General features: G+C 50.8%; 2 protein-coding genes across 2 annotated transcripts; one reads left to right on the top strand and one right to left on the bottom strand.

Annotated features, from left to right (window-relative positions):
- Window positions 1–1,505: 1,505 nt before the first annotated feature.
- LOC309886042 (C-C motif chemokine 4 homolog) lies at window positions 1,506–2,709 on the top strand. Its single transcript, XM_082776581.1, has 3 exons — window positions 1,506–1,731; window positions 2,062–2,176; window positions 2,512–2,709. The coding sequence occupies exons 1-3, from the start codon at window positions 1,584–1,586 to the stop codon at window positions 2,597–2,599; spliced, it is 351 nt and encodes a 116-aa protein (XP_082632707.1). The 5' UTR covers window positions 1,506–1,583; the 3' UTR covers window positions 2,600–2,709.
- Window positions 2,710–7,561: 4,852 nt separating this feature from the next.
- Window positions 7,562–13,247, bottom strand: LOC309885854 (E3 ubiquitin-protein ligase TRIM39-like; the record flags this gene model as incomplete). The annotated part of the gene is made up of 6 exons (XM_082776200.1): window positions 7,562–8,564; window positions 9,324–9,436; window positions 9,990–10,012; window positions 10,139–10,369; window positions 12,133–12,228; window positions 12,822–13,247. 6 exons carry the CDS (start codon window positions 13,245–13,247, stop codon window positions 7,993–7,995), a joined length of 1,461 nt encoding a protein of 486 aa, XP_082632326.1. The 3' UTR covers window positions 7,562–7,992.
- Window positions 13,248–20,783: the final 7,536 nt, after the last annotated feature.

The following is a 20,783-nucleotide window of genomic DNA, read 5'->3' as shown; positions in this document are numbered from 1 at the left end:
CAGGGGGGGCTGTGCTGGTGGGGGAGCCTGCAAGGTGCTTCACCACCCTGGCCAGATGGCAAAAAGAAGGCTAGGGAGGGGACCAGCTTGGCATGGTGTTGCCAGGGAAGAGCTGATGCTCCATTTGGCAAGTGCCACATTTGCTCCATCTGCCTTCCATGCAGAAAAAGCGCTGCAGCCATGCCAGGGCAAGGGGCAGGCATCCCACCACCGTGGCTCTCTGCAGGCTCTGGAGACCACCTGGAGGGTGGGTCACCTCTGGGACCTCTCCCACTAAGGCCTTGGACCACATTGTCTCCCAGAAACCCCAGTCTGCTTGGAGGTCAAGCCCCCTTCACAGGGCTGCACTGCCTCCCTTCCCACCAACTGCAGACGGTGGAAGGACTGTGCACACCATGCGACATTGGAGTGAGGGTTGGAAAACACTGGGTTATCTACAGAACTCATCCAAGTCGACAGCCTAAAAGTTGCCTTTTACAGAAACATGGTGAGTCAGACCCCAGCACTGCGGCAGGGGTTGTTTGGTTGGCTTGCTCTACTTTTTGTCATATTCTTTCAACAGACCTTGAGGAAGCATCTGTTGAAACATCACTGAGTAGATGAAAATAATGAAATGGAGATATTTCCCTGAAATGCAGCTACCTTGCTGTTGAGAAGAGGCCAAATTCTCTTTTCCTGACTGACATCCCAGTTTATGCTTGTGCCTTCACCCCCATCTCGAGAGTTCCTGGTCTTTAGAACTGGTGACTTCTTCCTCACCCAGCTCCTGGAGCTCCTTCTGCTTCATCTGCAGGGTCACAGTCAACATCTCCATACTTTTCTGGATCTCTGCATCTCCAGGCCCATCAACAATAGGCCTCACCTCACCTATCAGTAGCCAAAGAAACGTAAGTGTCTAACCTAAATTGGTCATTTAAGGTCTTCTTGTAGGACCCGGAGTGAGGCAGGCCCCTCCAGGAGATAACACCCCATCTCAGCTCCCTTAAAACTGAGGAAAAAACTCAAGCACTTCAGCTTCTGGAACTCTTTTTTCCACCCTTATGCTCACCACTACCTGCGCTGGTGCCTGCAGTGCTGTCACAGCAGCAGGGCAGCTACTGAGTCCCCTCAGACAATATGAAGAGGGAGCCCACAGGTGACAGCCCCTATCTTGTGCTGCTGTAGGAGGGAAACAGTTCAGGGTAGAAGAGATCTCTCTCCCCGTTGTTTCTAAGATGGCCTCATCCCATCTATACTCTTCGTCCCATTTGTGCAGTGCAGAGGCAGGATGCATGCTTGCCTCTAAGTTGCTGTTACAGGTTGGGTAATACAGGCCTGTTGACAAATGCAGGAACCTCCACAGGGGAACTTCTTACTAAGGGACATGCATGAAAGAAACAGAAATAGATATTGTGATAGTTTCATATCCTGTGTCACTGGGGAGGCACTGAATCAAGTGGACAGCTTCACGTTTCCGGGGCTGGGGCTACCACTTCGTTCCATCATGAGACTGTGCTGCGAGCCGCTTCTCTGGGGGAAATTCCACCACACCTACGCAAGCAACTGCCCAGACCTGCTTGCCCTATAAATTGGAGGGTATCTGAATGTCTCAGCACCAAAGAGAAAAGAAGCTTTCAAGCTCACTTGCCTGCTTCAGCTCCGGCCACAACTTCTGCGTTGACATGAAGGTCTCTGTGGTTGCCCTGGCTGTTCTCATCGCCGCCTTCTGCTACCAGACCTCTGCTGCACCAAGTAAGTCTGGACTCTATGAATCTCTCTAAATGGGGACAGGGTCCTTTCTGCCAGCCCTTCCACCCCCTCATGTCAGATCTCCTTCTAGCGGGTGCTCAATGGGTGCTATTCAGCCGTGGGCAGGCACAGCGCAAAGCACAACACGTGTGTGGTGTCAGCAACAGCTCAGGGTGAACCTAAATGAGAAAGAATTTAAGGAAGAAGGAAAAAGACCTTGCTTTTTGTATTCCCCCTCCACGTCCTCCCAGACCCATGGGGACTCCAGTCCCAGCTCCCTGCCCCTGTTCGCCTGTCACTTGCAACTGCTCACACCTGTCTTTGCCTTTACAGTTGGCTCTGACCCACCAACCTCCTGCTGTTTCACCTACGTCCAACGGGAGCTGCCCCGTAGCTTTGTGACCGACTACTATGAGACCAACAGCCTGTGCTCCCAGCCAGGTGTCGTGTAAGTGTTCTCCTCCAGGACTGGGGGTTCTCCCTTTGGGATGAGGATTCCTCCACATTTTGGACCTGCAATGAGAAAGACTCATTTTCAGGGGGGACAGGAAGGATGTGGAGCCAAGAGATGCATGGGGATGCTCCATGGGCTCAGTGTACTTGGGGCTTACACTGGTCCTGCTCCAGGGTTTTGCAGGCTGGTGGCTGCCAACATGGTCAGCACCAGGTGGTGCTGCCCAAATCCTACTGACCCTCAGGAGAGGCTGGGTGTGGAACAGGGATGGTGGGGTCTCCCCCACATGGAGCTCTCACTTGGAAAACTCATCTCGCTGCTCCCCACAGGTTCATCACAAGGAAGGGACGTGAAGTCTGTGCCAACCCTGAACATGACTGGGTCAAGAAGTACGTGACTGAGCTGGAACTGAACTGAAGCTTTGGAACAGGATGCACTGTGCCAGGACAAGCAAGCCATGGACTCCATCAGAAATGTTCCGTGTCATTTAGAACTAGCTGAGAAACTGAAAATGTCCCAGAACCTGACTTCAGTGTGCTTTATTTTATTTATGTATTTAATTTTTATAAGGAAAGGGAGCAGGTGAAATAACAAGAAAATTATTTAATATATTTATATATTTTTAAATTAAGAATCTTGCCTATAGGTCTTTATATAGATTATATTTTCTGTATGTAATTAATTGGATTTTTTATGCAATATTTAAGTCAAATGTTTAGAAATAAATATTTTTGTAAGAAATTTCTGTTTTTGTTTCTATTACAGTTTTTGCGATGACCATAGCTGAAATAATAATTGTGGTAACAAATTTATTTCCTCTTCTAAAGTGGCAACACCCATCCCCCCCCCCCCCCCCCCCCACCTCCAGAGGGCACAGGATGTCCCTCTCCGGGCATCCTGTGCCAGTGTTTCGTCACCCTCAAGGACATGAGGACACTTTGGCCACTGAGTAGCAGCCAGCCCCATACCTGCATGCTGGAGCCTGGTAGCTTCACCCAAGAACTGAGGTTGGCACAAAGCTGGGCACCCACAGCTGCCCTCACTCCAGGGACCAGCAGGAACAGGGGACAGGAGCTCCTGTCTAGGGGCATGGAGACCCACAACGGGGGCATCACACAATTGGCTTGACCCCCAACAGTCCCCTGTGGACACAGCTCCACCTGGTCCTGTGGCAGTGGGAGCAGTCCCACAGCTGTGGGGTGTCTTGTCAAAGGACACACCGCACAAGGTCAGCCACGAGCACCACCCAGCCCACACACGGTTTGAGCCCGTTGCAAACCACACCAAGCACTGATGTCCTTATCAGCCTGGGTCATGTTGGAGCCACCCACAGCTGACACCTACCCCGGGTACCTCAGCTAACCCCTCACCACCGTTCTGGGAACCCGCAGGGAGTCCTGGATTGCTCACGTCTTTCTTGATCTTACAGCCACTCACGCGTGACAGCTCAGAAGAGCCCTCGCTGAGCGTGCGAGGAACGCTGTGCTCCTGTTAATCCACACCCATGGGCACAGAGGTGTGAGCCAAGCCCACGCCAGCAAGGCAAAGGCAGTTGTCAGCATGCAGCAAGTTGGAGGCAGCCCCCAGGGCCCACAAGCAGCACCGGGCGCATGGAGGAAGTATTCCAGGCCCTCTTCAGGGCCACCACGTCTGGCAGAAGAGGAGGTGGCATACCAGAGGGCACTGAGCTGGTTTGGAGACAGGGGAGGATGTGGCCCCATGGGAGGGGACTCATGTGGGTCACGGGTCTGTCTGGACTCAAACAGACTGAGACAAGAACAATAGCCTCAGCTGTTTCAGAGTTTGTGAACTGCCAAAGGAGAGACTCATCCTGAAAGCAGTGTGGCATTTACTGCATGTTTTGTGTAACATGTAGTTCAGGTCTTTAGAGTCAATGCTTTTTGTGTTCTGTTGTGGAGCAGGCTTTTAATACATTTTGGAATGCAACAGAGTATCATGTCTTCCAGTAGTATTGAACCATATTATTTAAAGGAAAGTCTAATTTTTTAAAAAATAAATATTTTTTATGAAAGCCATGTGAAAGCCTAAATGTGAACCAAATGAAAGGTATCATAAAAATAACAACATTACTATAATATCTCTACACGTTTGTTTTTTACATCACCCCACTGTGGACACAGGCATTTTGAGGGAGCTGCACATCAGATCCCAGCACTGCACAGCAGGAGGAGCTGTGCTGTGCTAATTGAGGCACCATTGACTGCACTGGTGGTTCATGGCCTGATGCTTTTCCATCTCTGCTATTTAGGTTCACGAGCACTGGCTCCATGCTGTCCCCACCACCCCAGGGAAGGGGGCCCTGGTTCACGACGGGTGGGGAGACTCCGTCTTCCACCCAAAGCTGCAAGCCTCCCCCATGGCAGCACCAGGACAGGGGTGGAGGAAGGGAGGCAGTGGCCCAAGCCAGTGAGGACAAGGGCAAGCACAGGAGTAGGCATGGGTGCAGGGTTTGGAGGCAAAGGCACAACCCAAACTCAGAATCACCCGAGCTGCTGTGGCCACTTACATTGCCATACCTGGAGTTTTGCTAGAGAATGTTGCTCCTGAACTCAAGTGTTGGCAGGAGGCTCTTCACAGATAGCGAGAGGAGGACAAAAGGGAATATCAAAGCCCTCGGCGTTAGAAAACCCACCTTGGAACATCCTGGCTGATCCCAATAAGCTGAGATACTGGAAAGAAAAGACTAAAATTTCTGCAGGTATTATCTGGGCTTATTAACTGTAAATTTTAAGCCAGATGACTCACAACTTTTAAACATTAGGGAAGTAATGGTGGATGGTTTTGCATGCTGCAATATAACACTTTCCTTAAGTAACGATATATCCCTGACAGCCTGGGCTGAATACACAGAAGTATTTAGTAAGATGATGAAATGTAATACTAGAAATGGTGTCTGACTATCACACTGTCAGCCATGGCCAACAGAAAGCAGAAATGGCAATTAGGACCTGAAAGAACATTTCTGCTCTGTTCTTAGAAAGAAGCAGACGAGCACTCACATTCTGATGATGAAACAATTTCCAGTATACTAGAAGAGAAAGAAGGATGTTAAAATTTGTTGAGAAAACACATTGCTAGAATTGCAGGTCTGTAAATTTTACTGCTGAGATTCCCAGCTGGGACAATCAGCCCCTCTGGGTGACCAAACAGGAGTCAAACCCTCAAAAAGTGACAAATCCACAGATGACTCAGAAAGAATAGCTCACTGATCACCCATCTCCAAGCTGTGCCATTCACCAGAAGTGGCATCCTGAGGATGCCTTCAGAAAAAAACAGACACCTTGAACAGGAGATCAGCCCTGGGACCTGCCTCAGCAAGAGGCAGTCTCAACCCAAAATGTACCCGCAGAACTTACATACATACATACGTATACACCCATCTTCCTTTGGGATATGGAAATCAAGGGGAAACTGTGTGACTGTGATCACCCCGGTGCATACAGGCCAACCTCTTTGGGACTAAATAATCTATGTCTGAGTGTGGAGGTCACCAGCTTGCTTGGTGCTGGCCTGCAGGGGATCAGGAGCACAACCGCCATGGGAAAACCCAGATGCTCAGGCCAGACCACACTGTGCCGTGTAACTACTCCACATGGCCAGGGCAAGTGGTTTAAGCGGGACCTGGTCCTTGATGGGCAGGAACTCTATGGAGGCCAGAGCCAGGCAATACAGAAGGAAACACAGGGAAGTGGTCTCAAGTTGCACCGGGGGGTGTCTTCAGGAGCGGGGGGGGGTTATATTGGACATTAGGAAGAATTTGTTCATGGAAAGTATAGTTAAGCATTGGAACAGGCTGCCCAGGAAAGTGATGCAGTCCTCATCCATGGAGGTTTCTAAAACACGTGTAGAAGTGGCACTAAGGGACGGGGCTTAGTGATGGGACTGAGTTGGTCAGGTTGGTGGCTGGACCTGATCTTGAAGTCTTTTTGCAACCCAGATGATTCTATGGTTCTTTAAACACACAAACACTTCCATAGAGGAAGTGGGCAAGCTCAACTTGCCATGACTTAGAGCAACAGCTTGTAAGCAGTTTTAGGAACAGCTCTAGCCTTAAACCACACTTGCCATCCAGTCCGGACACCTAAGGGCAGACTGGTGTCAGCACAGAGCAGTTTCTTAGCTGCAGATGATGCACAGATTCCATCAAGTGGAAAATTGTATAGCACATTCAGAGTTATCTCATACCGTGGACCTTTATTCTCCTTCTTTGGAGAAGCAGATGCATGACTTCTAGGGACGCACTGGGTGTTGCGGTGGGGTGACCTCACATCCTTTCTGCTCAGCCGTTCACTTTTTCACTGTCATCCCTGCCTATCTGGAAGACCTCTAGATTGTTGCATTTCCTCCTGCCTCTTCTGAAAAAGCTCTTTGTCGCTCCTGATCTGTGGCAGTGCTCTTCATCTGGCACCTTGCTGCAGTGATATTGCTCTTGCTTTCTGGACAGCTTCCATCCCACCGTCTCCTCCCGCCCTGGTGACATTTAGCCTGGCCCCTTCCCAAATGCTGCTCTGCGCAGCAGGTTTCCCTGGCAGCCCCCAGCTGCCTCTGCTTCCAGCCCTCTGCCAAGCCCTCAACGTTCGTGTTCTTTCTATAGATTCCCAGGCCACATAAACTCCCTTTGTGAAACCTCCATGGAGGTCAAAAAAAGGTGTGAGGCCCACCAAGGCCCATTGCCCTTCCTGGGCACGTGGCAGAGCTGGGACCACGCTCTCCCAGCCAGGCTCTCTTCTCTTCTGTGCAGCCTACAGAAGAGAGAGCAAGCAGACGAGGGGAGGTGGGTGAGGTTCACCAAAAAGTGACAAAAACAAGCCAAGAGGAACTGCTGTGTTGGGTCCAACACCATTTTTTACTAGGAGCTTCCTAATCAACATCGAGGGCATCCCCAGAGAAACTGTACCCGGTATTTTAGATCATTCCTTATCAAATCATGTTTTATTCTAATTGAATTGGTCACTAAATCAAGAACTGTCCAACACACAGTGCAACCCCCACACACGCATCCCCTTGCCTTCACCCCTGGTCCCAGTGACACAGAGATGAAGTGTGGTCAGCTGCACAGGCAGCTGCTGCTATCGAACTCTGCCAACATGGTGTCCCACTGTTGCCACAGCAGGATCTCCAGAGCAGTGGCCTCCAAACTTGCCTGATTACAAATCCTTCTTGTTAATTTTTTTTTAATCAAAGCCCCCAGTATATGTGTATTTATTTATGTATAAATTATATACATATACTACTGAAGTTATAATATTTTCTTCCACATCCGAATCAATCATCTTGTGAACCCCACTTGGGAGACCGCTGCCCTGGTGGCCCCCCCTGGACTGCAAAGAGCCATGGCCAACAGCACCCTTTGGACACCACACGTGGTCCATAATCCAGCAACAAGCACATAGCAGCACCTTCTCTCCAAGCTACAAAATTCAGTGCTGAGATGCTGGGTGTCAGCCAGGGCTCGGGGTTTACCAGCAGGGATGGATGCACCACAAAAATTGCACTGCAGACTGCTCAGGGCTCCCCACATCATCCGTTTATTGCCTTGTGTCAGTACAGCTCATACCAAACACATGACAAAGCAGCATGGTGTGCAGACACCCACTACCAGGAGCCTGTGGGTGAGTGGCAAGACGGTGGTGGCCAACGGGTGCCCCAGTTTCAGCAGAGTCCTGGCAGGAGCAGGGGCTGGTGGGGTCATCGCTATGTGCCCCCCACGCACACAGCTGCTGCCCAGCCATCATCCCCATGCTGACCCGAGCAGCCCATCGGGCCCCCAAGTCTCTGCTTGCCTCCCATTACAGGACGATGCAGCCAGTCCCCTGCATGTCCCTCATCCAGGAGATCACCAAGGGCTCTGCATTTTTGCCCCCCAAGAAGGAACCCAGGTAGAAAAGAGGACGGAGCTTCCCTGAGAACTTGTCAGTGAAAGTGTAAAGGTGGGAGCGGTCGGTCACATTGTAGAAGGAGATTTCTCCAGCCTCGTAGTCCAGGAAGATGCCGATGCACCGGGGTCTGATGCTCAGGGTCAGATGGGAGATGGGACAGGTCAGGGCCTCATAGTTGCTGCCATTCTGCAGCCGTAGCACCCAGTAGCCATTGTTTGGAGAGAAGAGGATGTTGCCTTTCCGGCTGGCAGCCTCCTTGCACAGCCCTAAGCCCCACTCCGGCTTGTCTCCCACATGCACCTCCCAGTAGTGGCGGCCTGAGAAGAAGAGCTGCACTCCCAGCACCACCGGAGCGGAGTTAAACCTCCTGGTGTTGTCGAAGAAGGACAGGAGCAGTTTCCTGCCCCCACGCCGCACGCTCTTGTGGTCTTCGGATAGGATAAGATCAGGGTGCGCTGTCTCAGGGTCTAGAGTCACGTCCACTGGTGTGAGAGAAGGGAGAAAGGACAAGCGGACTTCGTGGGCAGGCTGGGTGTCTGCCACCAACACGCTGGAGTGCTCCAGCTGCAGACCTTGCTGCTGGCTGTGTTTAATTGCTTGTGCCTTTGACTGCACAGTGCCTCGTGCTGCCAGCCCCAGCATGCAGAAATGCAATTCATAAAATCATTTCAACTGTAAACCACATCAAATTATTTGGCATGGGACTGCAGAGCAAGAACAACCAAGGCAGCCCAGCAGATTGGATACAGCTTCAGAAGCAATACCGAAAATAAGAGTTTGTGGGCAATGCTCTCGTAGGCACCAGGGTCACCTCCCAACCATCTGACACTAGAAGGAGGAAGGTGTCATCACCATGAAATCAGCCTGAACCCACTGATATGCAAAACGGGACCATCTGGACCAAACTTGTTGGAAAAACCCACAGTTAGCGCCGGTGCTAACAAGAAAGCCTGATCTGAACTGGGGCATGGTCTGAAATCATGTCATTAAAGAGGAGCCCAATCATGGACGGACTCTGACACAGCCAACATCTCCAACAGCATTTGAGCAGCACAGAAGGCATGGCTTCCCTCATGCAAATGTAACCTTCTCCAGAACCCGACAGGACCAAAGGCTTCAGCCAGGATCACTCCCAAACCAGTGTCTCACCCACATGTCAGGGGTATGCAACACCTCCTTGTGTTCCAGGTTATAGGGGGATCAGGACCACCTGCACCAGGAACTGGAAGCAGTCCCCTCACCTTTGAACTTCTTCAGCATTTCCCTCATGCCCAGACAGCGCTCCGGAATGCTGTAGTCCTCCTTCAGGGTCACAGACACAGCTTTAGGGGTCTGGAACTTCACCGCTTCACACCTGAAAGGACAGCAATGGGGGGGGGGGGGCAACATCCAATGCCTACAGCACAGCTCCTCCTGCATTTTGGGAGCTTTCTAATGCCTTTCTTCTGGCTGCACAGACGCATCTCCTCCCTCAATCTCCTCTGTCATCCCAGAGTACTGCTCTTGGCAGCAAGCATGATGGGACCTTTGCTCTAGAGCTAAGTGGTGCACCAGAAAAGGCTCCCATGGAGCTGCAGTGCCACTGCCATGCAGGAATGCCCAGAGTAGGAAGAAACCCAGGCCAGCCTGGCAGCATGCCCCTCAGGTGCAGACACATCTCTCACCTCACAGCCCATGGCACAAGGCAAGACTTCCAGGGCTCTCGGGCCCCAGGAGAAGAGGATGGATGGAGTGCTCTGCAGCCCACTCTGGTTCCAGTCCCCTCTCTTGTTAGCCCCAGTTCACTCCATCTCTGGAGGACAAATGAGACAGTGGGCAGGGAGGACAGAGGGTGGATGGCACATGGACATCACACTGAGAGCCTGCAGGGAGCTGGTACTGTAGGAGGAACAAGCACGGGTGCCTACCTGCTCAGGATGCATTTCATGTCCTAGAAGGAGAAGAGAAAGTCATTCTGGGTTTTTCACTCCAGCCTGGCCTCAGCAACCCATCCAGACAACAGAGGTCTTGGGACTGAGGTCGGGGATGAGTTAGAGGGCTGGAGGCACAGCCTGACCTTGAGAAGCCCCTCGTCCGGCAGGTGCATTTTCTCCTTTATCTCCAGGATCAGCTCATCCAGCAAGGACTTCTGCTCCACCAGCCTAAACATGCTTTCAGAGATCATCACTAGAATCTGCTTCTCCTCCTCCTCCAGCTTCTGAAGAAGCAGCTTCTCCTCAGCAGCCAGCAGCCGATGCAGCTTCCCAAACTCGCTCACAATCCTCTCCCGCTTTTTCTTCACTGTCTCCTTGTGATAGGAAAGATGCAGGGGTGAAGAGAGGAAATGTTATCCAGACAACTAAGTCAGAACTATGCCCGACATCCAGGAAACCGCTGCATTTTTGTGTGTGTTTATTTAAATGAAGATCCAAAAAAAAATCATTGTGCTTTTATTTAGGCAGAGTTCCCACTGGACATCTTGAGTTTACCAGCAGTAGGGCTTTGACCACAGCAGTTCTGGTTGGGTGGACCTCCAATGCCCACCGATGTCTCGGTGCAGCACAGGGGGTTGTGGGGGCTGCAAGGAGTTGCCATGAGGTGTCAGGCAGGGTTTTGTTAGGAGTGGTGCCATCTTCCTACCATGGGAAGCCCCAGGGAAACGCATCAGCACCTAGGAATGGGAGGGCTGGAAGAGAGCTGGGCAGGGCTCCCTGGATTGCTAAGAGCTCTCACTAATCCCAGAGCTGAGGAGCAACAACAGGCAGGGGCTGTGGTGGTTTTTTTTTTGTTGTTTGTTTGTTTGTTTGTTTTTTGTTTTTTTTTTTTTTCCTGAGCCCTGAAAGTTGTCACTTGGCCCAAAACCTGGAGCATGAAAGATAAGTGACTCCTGAAAAACACGCTGGGGTTAAGTAGGACCAGGAAATCTCAAAGTCCAGGAGGTAAATGAAAGGAAACTGCAATGCATTTATTCTTCTGTCCAAGCACATGATTTTTCAGAACCTGACTCATGTATGCTTGATAAGCCAGGACTCTCAGACACTTCCTCCCCAGCACTCACAAGGGACATTTTTTCCTTTTTACTAAAGCAGTCCAATCAGCCACTGGGTCAGAGGAAGCTGGGGGCAGCCAGGCTGTGACCGCACAGCCCTGACTCAGGCAGGCGGGGTGAGGACCCGGCTCTGTCACAAGTCCTATCCCAGCCCATGCCAGTGCTTGAGGGGCACAGCAGGCACGCAGCAGCACCCCAAACACCCAGCACCCACAAGCAGCAGACAGTGGCAGCTCTCACAGGGAGCTCTAACTGGGCAGCTCTAACTGGGAGAGCCCAGAGAAACCTGTTTTCCCTGCCAAAGCTGATTAATCATCAACTCAGCTGAGGAACTCTCCATCCAGCAGTTTCTTTTCCTTTTCTGCAGTTACTTTTACTTTCCAGGCTAAAATGACTCTCTTTTGCTGGTGTCCTACTTCCCCAGGACTGCCTGGAGGCAGGCAGAGGTGCAGTAATTCAGCTATTCTGTTTTTGTAATAAAACCAATTCCAGTTCTTATTGCTGTGGGGCACAGTTCACCATGTAGTTCACTCCCGGATTTAACTCAAGAAAAAAAAAATAAATAATAAATTACTGTTTAACCGGTGCACAAGCCCCCATGATTTCATCAGAGATGGTGTGCTGCTTTTTTCAAAGCATTTATAGACCTTTCAATATTTTCTGAGCCATCCAAATTTACTGATCCTGGTTTCTATCCCAGTGGCATTGCCCACTGCAGTGGGTACCTCACCCCTGCTTGGCACACAGAGCCGAGTGGGCCCAGCACACTGGAAACTAAGCACTTTCATTGTGTGTGGGTCATTCACTCCATGGAAAAGGTCTTATGGCACTTTCACTGCTTCTCATGCTGCAGCCAGGATCATCGGTGGATGTGGGTCCTCCCCATGACAGCAGGACTTGGGACATGTCACAGCCCCAGAAAACTCATAGCACCAGATAAGATCATTCAGGATTATTATTTTTTTTTTTAAATTCCTAATGTCATCTAAGCTAATTCATGAAGAATTAAACCAGGCACCTGCCTTGCACTCCTGGATTTTCATCTTTGTCACTGACTCACATTTCTTCATATCCTCTACTTCCTTGGAAAGATGTTCCAACACTTTCTGGAGTTTCACCTGAAAAGAACAGAAACAGATCAGCTCACCCCAGCAGCACCCATCCTGCTCTGCCCCATCCCTGGGCCTGCGGCTGCCAGTGCCAGCAGGCAGCGAGGGGAATGTGACCCAGTGCCAGGCGGTACCAACCCTGGCACCCGAACACAGCAGCTGTGCTCTTTGCTCTGCTAGCCTTGTTAACCCCCTCCACGCTGTATGGATTTCCCACTGCTTTCTTCACTATTTAGCTTCCGAGAGCGAACTGACTGCACCCACCTTGCTGGGGCACTTGCCAGCCAGCAGTGTGGTGCCGGGAGCGACTCCTGGACATGGCACTTGGGTGCCAGCAGCTCTGTACCCCACTGCTGAGGCAAAACATCCCCACAGCAGCACCCAGAGCCCTGTCCTCCTCCAGGGGCAGGGACCTCAGCTGCCCACTGTACCCACACAGACAGGGGCAAGGCTGGGTGTCTCCCTTCCCAGCTCAGGAGGCAGCGGGTCCAGCCTCATCCCCAGAATGAGCAGCTGGGTAGCTGTACCACCCCTCCCCTGCCTGCCTGAGGCAGTGCCCAGAGGTTGCAGAGGGGTGCTCCCGGCACCCCAGCCTCTCATACCTTGTACACCTGTGCAGCCTCCTCAATGGGGTAGACAGCGTGGGAGCGGTGGTGCTGGGACTCCCGGCACACCACGCAGATGGCCTCTTCATCCACCTCACAGAAGAGCTTGAGGCGCTCGTCGTGCTGGGTACAGAGTGGGGTCCCTGGCGCCACGCCGCCCCCCAGCCTCAGCTGCCGGATGCTCTCCACGATGTTGGCCAGCTGCCTGTTGGGGCGCAGGCTGCTGCGGCGGCAGGGGGCCCGGCACTGCGGGCAGGAGAAGGGCGCGTCATTCCAGAGACACTTCTCCTGGCAGTGCTTGGTGATGCAGCCATGGCAGAAGTTGTGCCCGCAGTCGACACTGACGGGCTCAGTCATGTACTCCAGGCAGATAGAGCAGATGGCCTCCTCCTGCAGACGCTCCAGGGCTCCGGAGAGGGCCATGGCAGTCTCCTCACCCAGGCAGCCCGGCCTGCTGCAGCCCGGGGCGAAGACACTGGCAAGCAGGCAGCAGCAGGCAGGGGCGGAGCGTGGCACCCAGCAGCACAGCCTGGGGCTGTGGCTTCCTCGGGGCCCTCAGGGCTGAAAGTGTAAGGGAAGCCCTGCAGGGACAGCACAGAGAATCACAAAGCACCAGGAATAACCCAGGCTCCACGGCCTGGGCTCCCACAGGCTATGGAGAATGGCGGCACATGGTCTGGTAGCATCCACCAGGATGTTTGTGCAGCTGCTGAGGGTGGTGAGCCTACACCATCCTCTCTGTGGGGCTGCCAGGAGGGTTGGAGCACAGAGCCCTGGGACCACTAACTCTGCTGCTGCCTATACACAGCATCCTGAGGCAGTGGGAGAAGGTGCAGGTTTTGATCATTTTTATTATCCAAAAATAACTGAAATACAATCAGTACAAATTGGAACAAAAAGTTTGCCTGAAAATAACAAATAAATTAAGATGCTTTTTCATGCACTTAAATAAACACAGTACCAGTCTACAAAATTCACAGGTGACAAGAGGACAGGGACATGTCTCAGAGTTGACCACAAGAAGTTCTTCGGCAGAGGTGATGCTTGAAGGGAGCAGGGCATTGCTCATACACTGTCAGCCTGGTCCTTGTGCTGTTTCAGGATATTCTGGACCCACTTATCTTGGGGGTTGCCACAGAATGACTTGCCCTTGAATGTGGTGAATCTGCAGAATGAAATCCAGTTAAAGGAGTTGGGAGAAAAGGGAGGATAGGGCAGGGGGACCGCCTGCTCCTTGCCACCAGGGAACCCCACCAAACCACACACCTCTATCACTGCAGAGCAGCCCCAGGGAAACACAGGGGGTGGGTTTAATGTCATTACAGGTATCCTGCCTTCTTCGTTTAGAGGAAAAAGCCACTTCATCCCCCAGATGTCCTGTCTGGGACCCGCTATCTTTGTGGGGGCAACCAGCAGAAGTTCTTTCAACTCAAAATCTAATGAAGACCACAGCTGGCTGTTTGGGACAGCCAACTGAGCTAGTCCCTCAGTTGTTTCCAGGCTGTTCTCCTAATGTGGTGGTTCCCCTGGCCGGGATAGGGTGTGCTGTGGGATTTCATGGCACTGTCACCCATCTGGGAGGCAGCTCCTGGCATCTGGGCAGATCTACTTACATCACGCCTGGCTGGGGACAGTGGCTACTCGTGTTCTGATACATTGTCACATGTCCTGAGGGAAAATTTTTGCTCAAGTATTTGACACAGCAGGGACCGGAGAAGTTGATAGCAGCTGGAAGAGAAGTTTCATGATTAAACCAGACCAGGAAAAGTGCCATCAGGGAGAAGCAGGGTGACAGGACCAGAATGGCCCTGCTGGAGGAGATGATGCTCCCACCACCATCTCCCACCACAGTCATCCTTTCCCCAGTAAGCCAAAGAGCAGCAAGATGTGCCTCTCTTTTCCTGCAGCAGATACTCAGAAGAGAGAGTTGCCAAGCATTACTGGACCTAATATGGCAGAAAGAAAGAGTAGAGAGTTCCTTGGAGAATAGAGCTTGGACTCACCTGGAGAAGAGAGGACCTGGCAGCAGAGGGCAGCCACAAGAACAGCAAGGGCAGCTGTGGAGGACTTCATGCCCTTTGGTGGAGATAGACTGTAGGAGTCAGGCTAGAATGTTGCAATGGGCCTGTTGCTGTGCCTGATGCAGGATCCCTGGGTTCAACCCACTTTATAAAGGGAACCAAGGCCGGAAATGTGTCGGAATTGTTGCTGAAAGAAAACATGACACAATGGAAGAAGTGCTGTATCAAGAAACGCTGTGTCAGGAGTGTGGAGTCCACTACCATACAGTGGAGGGAAGTAGTGCCTGGAGCCCTGATGAGCAGTAATGCCCTGATGTGGCAAGTAGAATATGATGAAAAGACACTGATATGATAAAGAACAGGATATGACCAACTCTCCTTTCATTTCCCCAGACCAAATGGGCACCTAGAATACCTAGAAGTAATGTTTCAGGAGCTTGGTAGCTGGCCCTCTTGCCTAGAAGTCACATGATGGCAATGGATGGAGAATAAGCATGACTACCACACACTTGTATTTCCTAGAACACCTGCGTCATGGAAAAACTGGGGCCAATCCACTTCCCTGCAGCCATGGCAGCAGGGAGAGCCTACAAGTCAGGCCAACCTCCCCAGCTGCCTGCTCAGCGGGTCAGCAAGGCACACAGCAACCATGCCCTGCCTGCTCACAGCACTGCCCTGCCACGATGGGGCTTTGTCTGTGGGACAAGGACACCACCAGAATGCAGCCATGTAGAGCTGAGGGTACAGCGTGTATCCTAAGATGAGGCTCCTTTCTTGTCCTTCCCATCATTTGCAGGAAGTTATTGGGTAACTGGTTCTGTAACTATGATGCAGGTGGCCAAGAAGGCCAACAGCATCCTGGCTTGCATAAGAAGCAGTGTGGCCAGCAAGTCGAGGGAAGTGATTGTCCCCCTCTACTCAGCTCTGGTGAGGCCACACCTCAAGTAATGTGTTCAGTTTTGAGCCCCTTGCTACAAGAAGGACATCGAGGTGCTCGAGTGAGTCCAGAGAAGGGCAACAAAGCTGGTGAGGGGTCTGGAGAACAAGTCTTATGAGGAGCGGCTGAGGGAGCTGGGCTTGTTCAGCCTGGAGAAGAGGAGGCTCAGGGGTGACCTTATCACTCTCTATAAGTACCTTAAAGGAGGCTGTAGCGAGGTGGGGGTTGGTCTGTTCTCCCATGTGCCCAGTGATAGGACAAGGGGGAATGGGCTAAAGTTGCACCAGGGGTGTTTTAGGTTGGATATTAGGAAGAACTTCTTTACCAAAAGGGTTGTGAGGCATTGGAATGGGCTGCCCAGGGAAGTGGTAGAGTCACCATCCCTGGAAGTCTTTAAAAGATGTTTAGATGTTGAACTTAGTGATATGGTTTAGTGGAGGACTTGCTAGTGTTAGGTCAGAGGTTGGGTTCAATGATCTTGAGGTCTCTTCCAACCTAGATGATTCTGTGATTCTGTGAAATACCAGTGACAGCTAAAATACTGCTATGTTATCGATGGACATGATAATTGGCCGTTAACTATCACAAAGAGCTTTAGAAGCACATGACTGTGTTGGCTTGGCAGTTTGGCTTAGATGATTATATGGCCCAGCAACATAGAATTAACACCCTCCTGGTATTGCTTTGCCATTGTCACAGCAGCCATACACACATACAGAAGATATTTGCTCGCTCAGCTGATACTGTTTGGGACAGGAACGGTGTCACTGCACTGGCAGGGAAACTCGTCTTGAAAATGTCACATCCCCACAGAAGGACTCTGATGACCTCTAGGCTTGCGGATGAAGTTTCAGGCAAGCAGAGGAAGAGTTTACTACCCGTGGTGCTAGCACATGTATTTGGGCACTGGACAACCATGGCCACAGCCATATGAGCAGGCTGCTTTTCGTAATGGTCCATGAAGAAAGTGACTTATCTCCTTTATTGGAAAGGATGGTTAAGAAAAGAGAAACCACTGCCCAGAGTGGTGGCCTTGTAGGAATGTAGAGGAGGAACTCCCAGGGGGGGAAGTGGTCCAGATTGGCTGCATGGTGTCACTCAAAGAGTTGCAGTCAATGACTCAATGTCCAAGTGGAAATCAGTAATGAGTGGTGTTCCTGAGGGATTGGTATTGGGACCGGCACTGTTTAACATCTTTGTTGGTGACATAGACAGTGAAATTGAGTGCACCCTCAACAGGTTTGAGGATGACACCAAGCTGTGTGGTGCTGTCGACACGACAAAGGGAATGCCATCCAGAGGCACCTGGACAGGCCTGAGAGATGGGCCTGTGTGAACCTCGTGAAGTTCAACAAGGCCAAGTGCAAGGTCTGCATCTGGGCCAGGGTGCTCCCAAGCACAAATACAGGCTGGGCGTAGAATAGATTGAGAGCAGCCCTGAGGGGAAGGACCTGGGGGTGCTGGTTGATGAGAAGGTTGACATGAGCTGGCAATGTATACTTGCAGCCCAGAAAGCCAACTCCACCCTGGTCTGCATCAAAACCAGTGCAGCCAGCAGGGAAAGGGAGGTGATTCTCCCCCTCTGCTCTGCTCTCATGAGACCCTACCTGGAGCCCCGTGTTCAGCTCTGGGGCCCCCAGCACGAGAAGGACATGGACCTGTCAGAGCGAGTCCAGAGGAGGCCATGAGGATGATTGGAGGGCTGGATCACCTCTCCTGTGAAGACAGGATGAGGGAGTTGGGGTTGTTCAGTCTGGAGAGGAGGAGGCTCCAGGGAGACCCTACAGTGGCCTTCCAGTACCTACCGGGGGCTACAGGAAAGCTGAGAGGTACTCTTTGTTAGGGAGAGTAGTGATAGGATAATGGTTTTAAACTAAGGAAAGGTAGATTTAGATTAGGTATTTTAGGAGGAAAATTTTCAATCAGAGGGTAGTGAGGCACAAGCTGCCCAAAGAAGCTGTGGATGCCCCATCCCTGGGAGTGTTCAAGGCCAGATTGGATGGGGCTTTGGGCAATCTGATGTAGTGGGAGGTGATCCTGCCCATGGCAGGAGGGTTGGAATTAGATGATCCTTAAGGTCCCTTCCAGCCCAAACCATTCTGTTATTCTATTAAGTAGATTCCCTGGACCAGCTGAAGAGCTGATTCTGGGCCTGGAGCTTGCAAGTGGAGAGGAGAGGAGAGGAGAGGAGAGGAGAGGAGAGGAGAGGAGAGGAGAGGAGAGGAGAGGAGAGGAGAGGAGAGGAGAGGAGAGGAGAGGAGAGGAGAGGAGAGGAGAGGAGAGGAGAGGAGAGGAGAGGAGAGGAGAGGAGAGGAGAGGAGAGGAGAGGAGAGGAGAGGAGAGGAGAGGAGAGATGGAGACTGTGATGCACTGGAGTCATGATGACCTGCTACCCTAAGTGCTACTAATACTTGCTGCTCTCATATTCCTGCTCCTGCCACTTCTACCAGTGCTTTCACATCCAGCATTCACACACATTTCATATCTTGACCAATATTAACACACCTGTTGCACATCTCCACGCGGGGACTAGAATAAAACTGTGAGGAGGAGAAAAGGCTGGGGAATGAGTTGGAGACGTCCTTGCTAATGCAGCTCACACTGACACAGCCCCCTTAGAGCTGCTTTTAGCTGACTGTTCTGGATGTTCTTGCAATATTCAAATATGGTTTTGATGGAAATGTCATGATTCATTTTGAAAATCAATATTTTCTATCAGGAATATATATGTGCCTAGATTTTTGAATGAATTTGTGATCCTTTCAGATATACCAGAATGTGTCTCCTGATTTCATTCATTGCAAAGGGAATTCTTGGAGCTTTTGACACCTCTGCTATTTCCCCATTTCACTGTTTTCTTCAACTCCATTCCTTCCTTGAAGGACAATTTTGAATTTCAGTCTTGGCTGCTCCTTCCTGCCAAGACAAATAACGCAAATCTCTAAATATTTTGATTTCTAAAACCTCCTCTATATCATACATCCTAAATAGTAGCTATTTATGGAATCTATAAAACCTCTGCCGTATGGTGTGTTTCAGCTTTCAATAGAAACCACACATGGTATCTTTGGATTCATTACCAGAACAGATTTGGGATGCAGGAGAAAGTCTTTTCTTAGCCCTCAAGGTAGACTGCCACACCACACTGTCTCTCAGTTTTGGAGTTTCACCTGAGGGTCACATTATCCCAGTGCCCCAGAAGCTGCTACATCACTACTGTGGGGAAATTGGGCTTAAACTGGGAACAAATCAGTAAGAAACAGAAGGAACATGACGGAGCATGTGGGAAGTCAGACTGCAGGGTGCTGCAATTCTGAGAAAGACAAGCAAGATCTCAGATGAGATCTTGCCAAGGGACATGGAGAACACAAGGAAATATCCATGTGTCTGAGCCAGGGCATGAATTTCAAAGTGATAAGCTCAAGAAGATTTGTAAAATGAGAATGGTTGGAGGCTGCACGTGCATTCAAGGGAGTCACAGAATCACAGAATCACAGAATTTTCTAGGTTGGAAGAGACCTCAAGGTCATCGAGTCCAACCTCCAACCTAACGCTAACAGCCCTCCACTAAACCATATCCCTAAGCTCTACATCTAAACGTCTTTTGGAGTCAGCACAAACATTTTCCTTTCTCTTCAAGGAGTCTGCCCACATCTGGAGACATTAGTGTTGGGCTAGATGGATCCTTGGTCTGCATCGTTTGGGACTGTTCATGTTTGATTCCAGCCAGTCCTACAGGACTGTATGGTCTACAGTGCTTCTTGTGAAATTGCATTGAAATTCTTGGATGAAAATTTATATATCAGGATGAGTAATTCTGGTAAATGTCAGCAGAAAGACACCAACAGTTTCTAAGCACACTTCAAGGAAAAAATATATTCTTGCAGTTTGTGCAATTTGCCAAGATAAATTCAGGGTGCCTAGACAAGCCCCACTGAAGACTGGGAGGTAGCCAGCTGCTTTGTCAGGATCTGGCCCCCACAGACATTGGTAACACTTCCAAGGACAGGCTGCCTTTGCCAAATTACAGCCATGCATGTGTATCCTGGTTTACCTGAGGATGCCCTCAGCACTGAGCACCAACCTGGCCGGAGATGAGATGGGTTTGCCCAGCAGCTGTAGCACTGAGTGACTGTTTTAGGTACAGCAGCTGCAGCTCAGATAAACTAAGAGGAAATCATATGTGTGTCACCTTTGAGATACTCAGCACCTGATATTTCTGAACACCCGACATTACATGGTATTTTGTCCTCCTGTTGTCTTCACTGATGCTGAGATACATGTGATATCTGCAGATCAGACTGTAGGATTTCACAAATGCAGAAAATCAAGGACAGTGCTCCACATGAGCTCTGGTGACAGTATCATAAAGAGAAGACAGGGATAACTTCTGGCTCTCTGGATCTACAGCCCGTGCTCTCTTGTAGCCACTGTCTCTTCACTGCCCATGCTCTTCTGCAACAAGCACAAGGTCCTCCGCACAAACCTGCGCACCCCAAGTCATACACAGAAAACCTTTTCTCAGTGATCACGTTCTGGCAGTCAAAGGTTGACTCCTAATACAGAAGCAAAGCAAGCTTTTAATGTCCTACCCTGGGGGGAGAATAGCCTTTCCCACCCCCGGCACAAGTGGCACACGTGAGATGGTCAACCAAGGGCTGGGTGCCTGTCTCAGTGCTCCTGCTGAGCTCCTGCCGAGCTGCTGCCCTGCAGTGAGGAAGCTCTCCAGCAGATGGCAAGCACTTCCCACCTCCAGGCCCCGTTCCTCAGCAAGTTCTTCACCTAGGCAGCCACCCCAGCAGCACTGCAGCCCAAGGTTCCTGTTGAATTCGGGTCTTCTCCTTAAGTCCATCTACAAACCATGCTCAGCTCTGCTTTTGGATTCTTGGATAAGCAGATACAGCTGCTGAGGCTTGGTGATGCTTGGGTTTGCATCCCTCCTTGAAAAACCTGCGCAAATAGCAGAGCTTACTCAAGATGGAGATAAGGACCACATGGTGC

Source organism: Aythya marila, assembly GCF_965140915.1.
Source record: "Aythya marila genome assembly, chromosome: 20".
Classification (NCBI taxonomy): domain Eukaryota; kingdom Metazoa; phylum Chordata; class Aves; order Anseriformes; family Anatidae; genus Aythya; species Aythya marila.
Note: the sequence above shows the minus strand (reverse complement) of the source record. Positions and strands in the feature narration are given on the sequence as shown.

Bases quoted from the DNA above. Each gene is read 5' to 3' on its own strand.
- LOC309886042 (XM_082776581.1), top strand. From the start codon at position 1,584: ATGTCTCAGCACCAAAGAGAAAAGAAGCTTTCAAGCTCACTTGCCTGC. The intron at 1,732-2,061 runs GTAAGTCTGGAC...TTGCCTTTACAG, and splicing joins CCAGACCTCTGCTGCACCAA to TTGGCTCTGACCCACCAACC. The intron at 2,177-2,511 runs GTAAGTGTTCTC...TGCTCCCCACAG, and splicing joins TGCTCCCAGCCAGGTGTCGT to GTTCATCACAAGGAAGGGAC.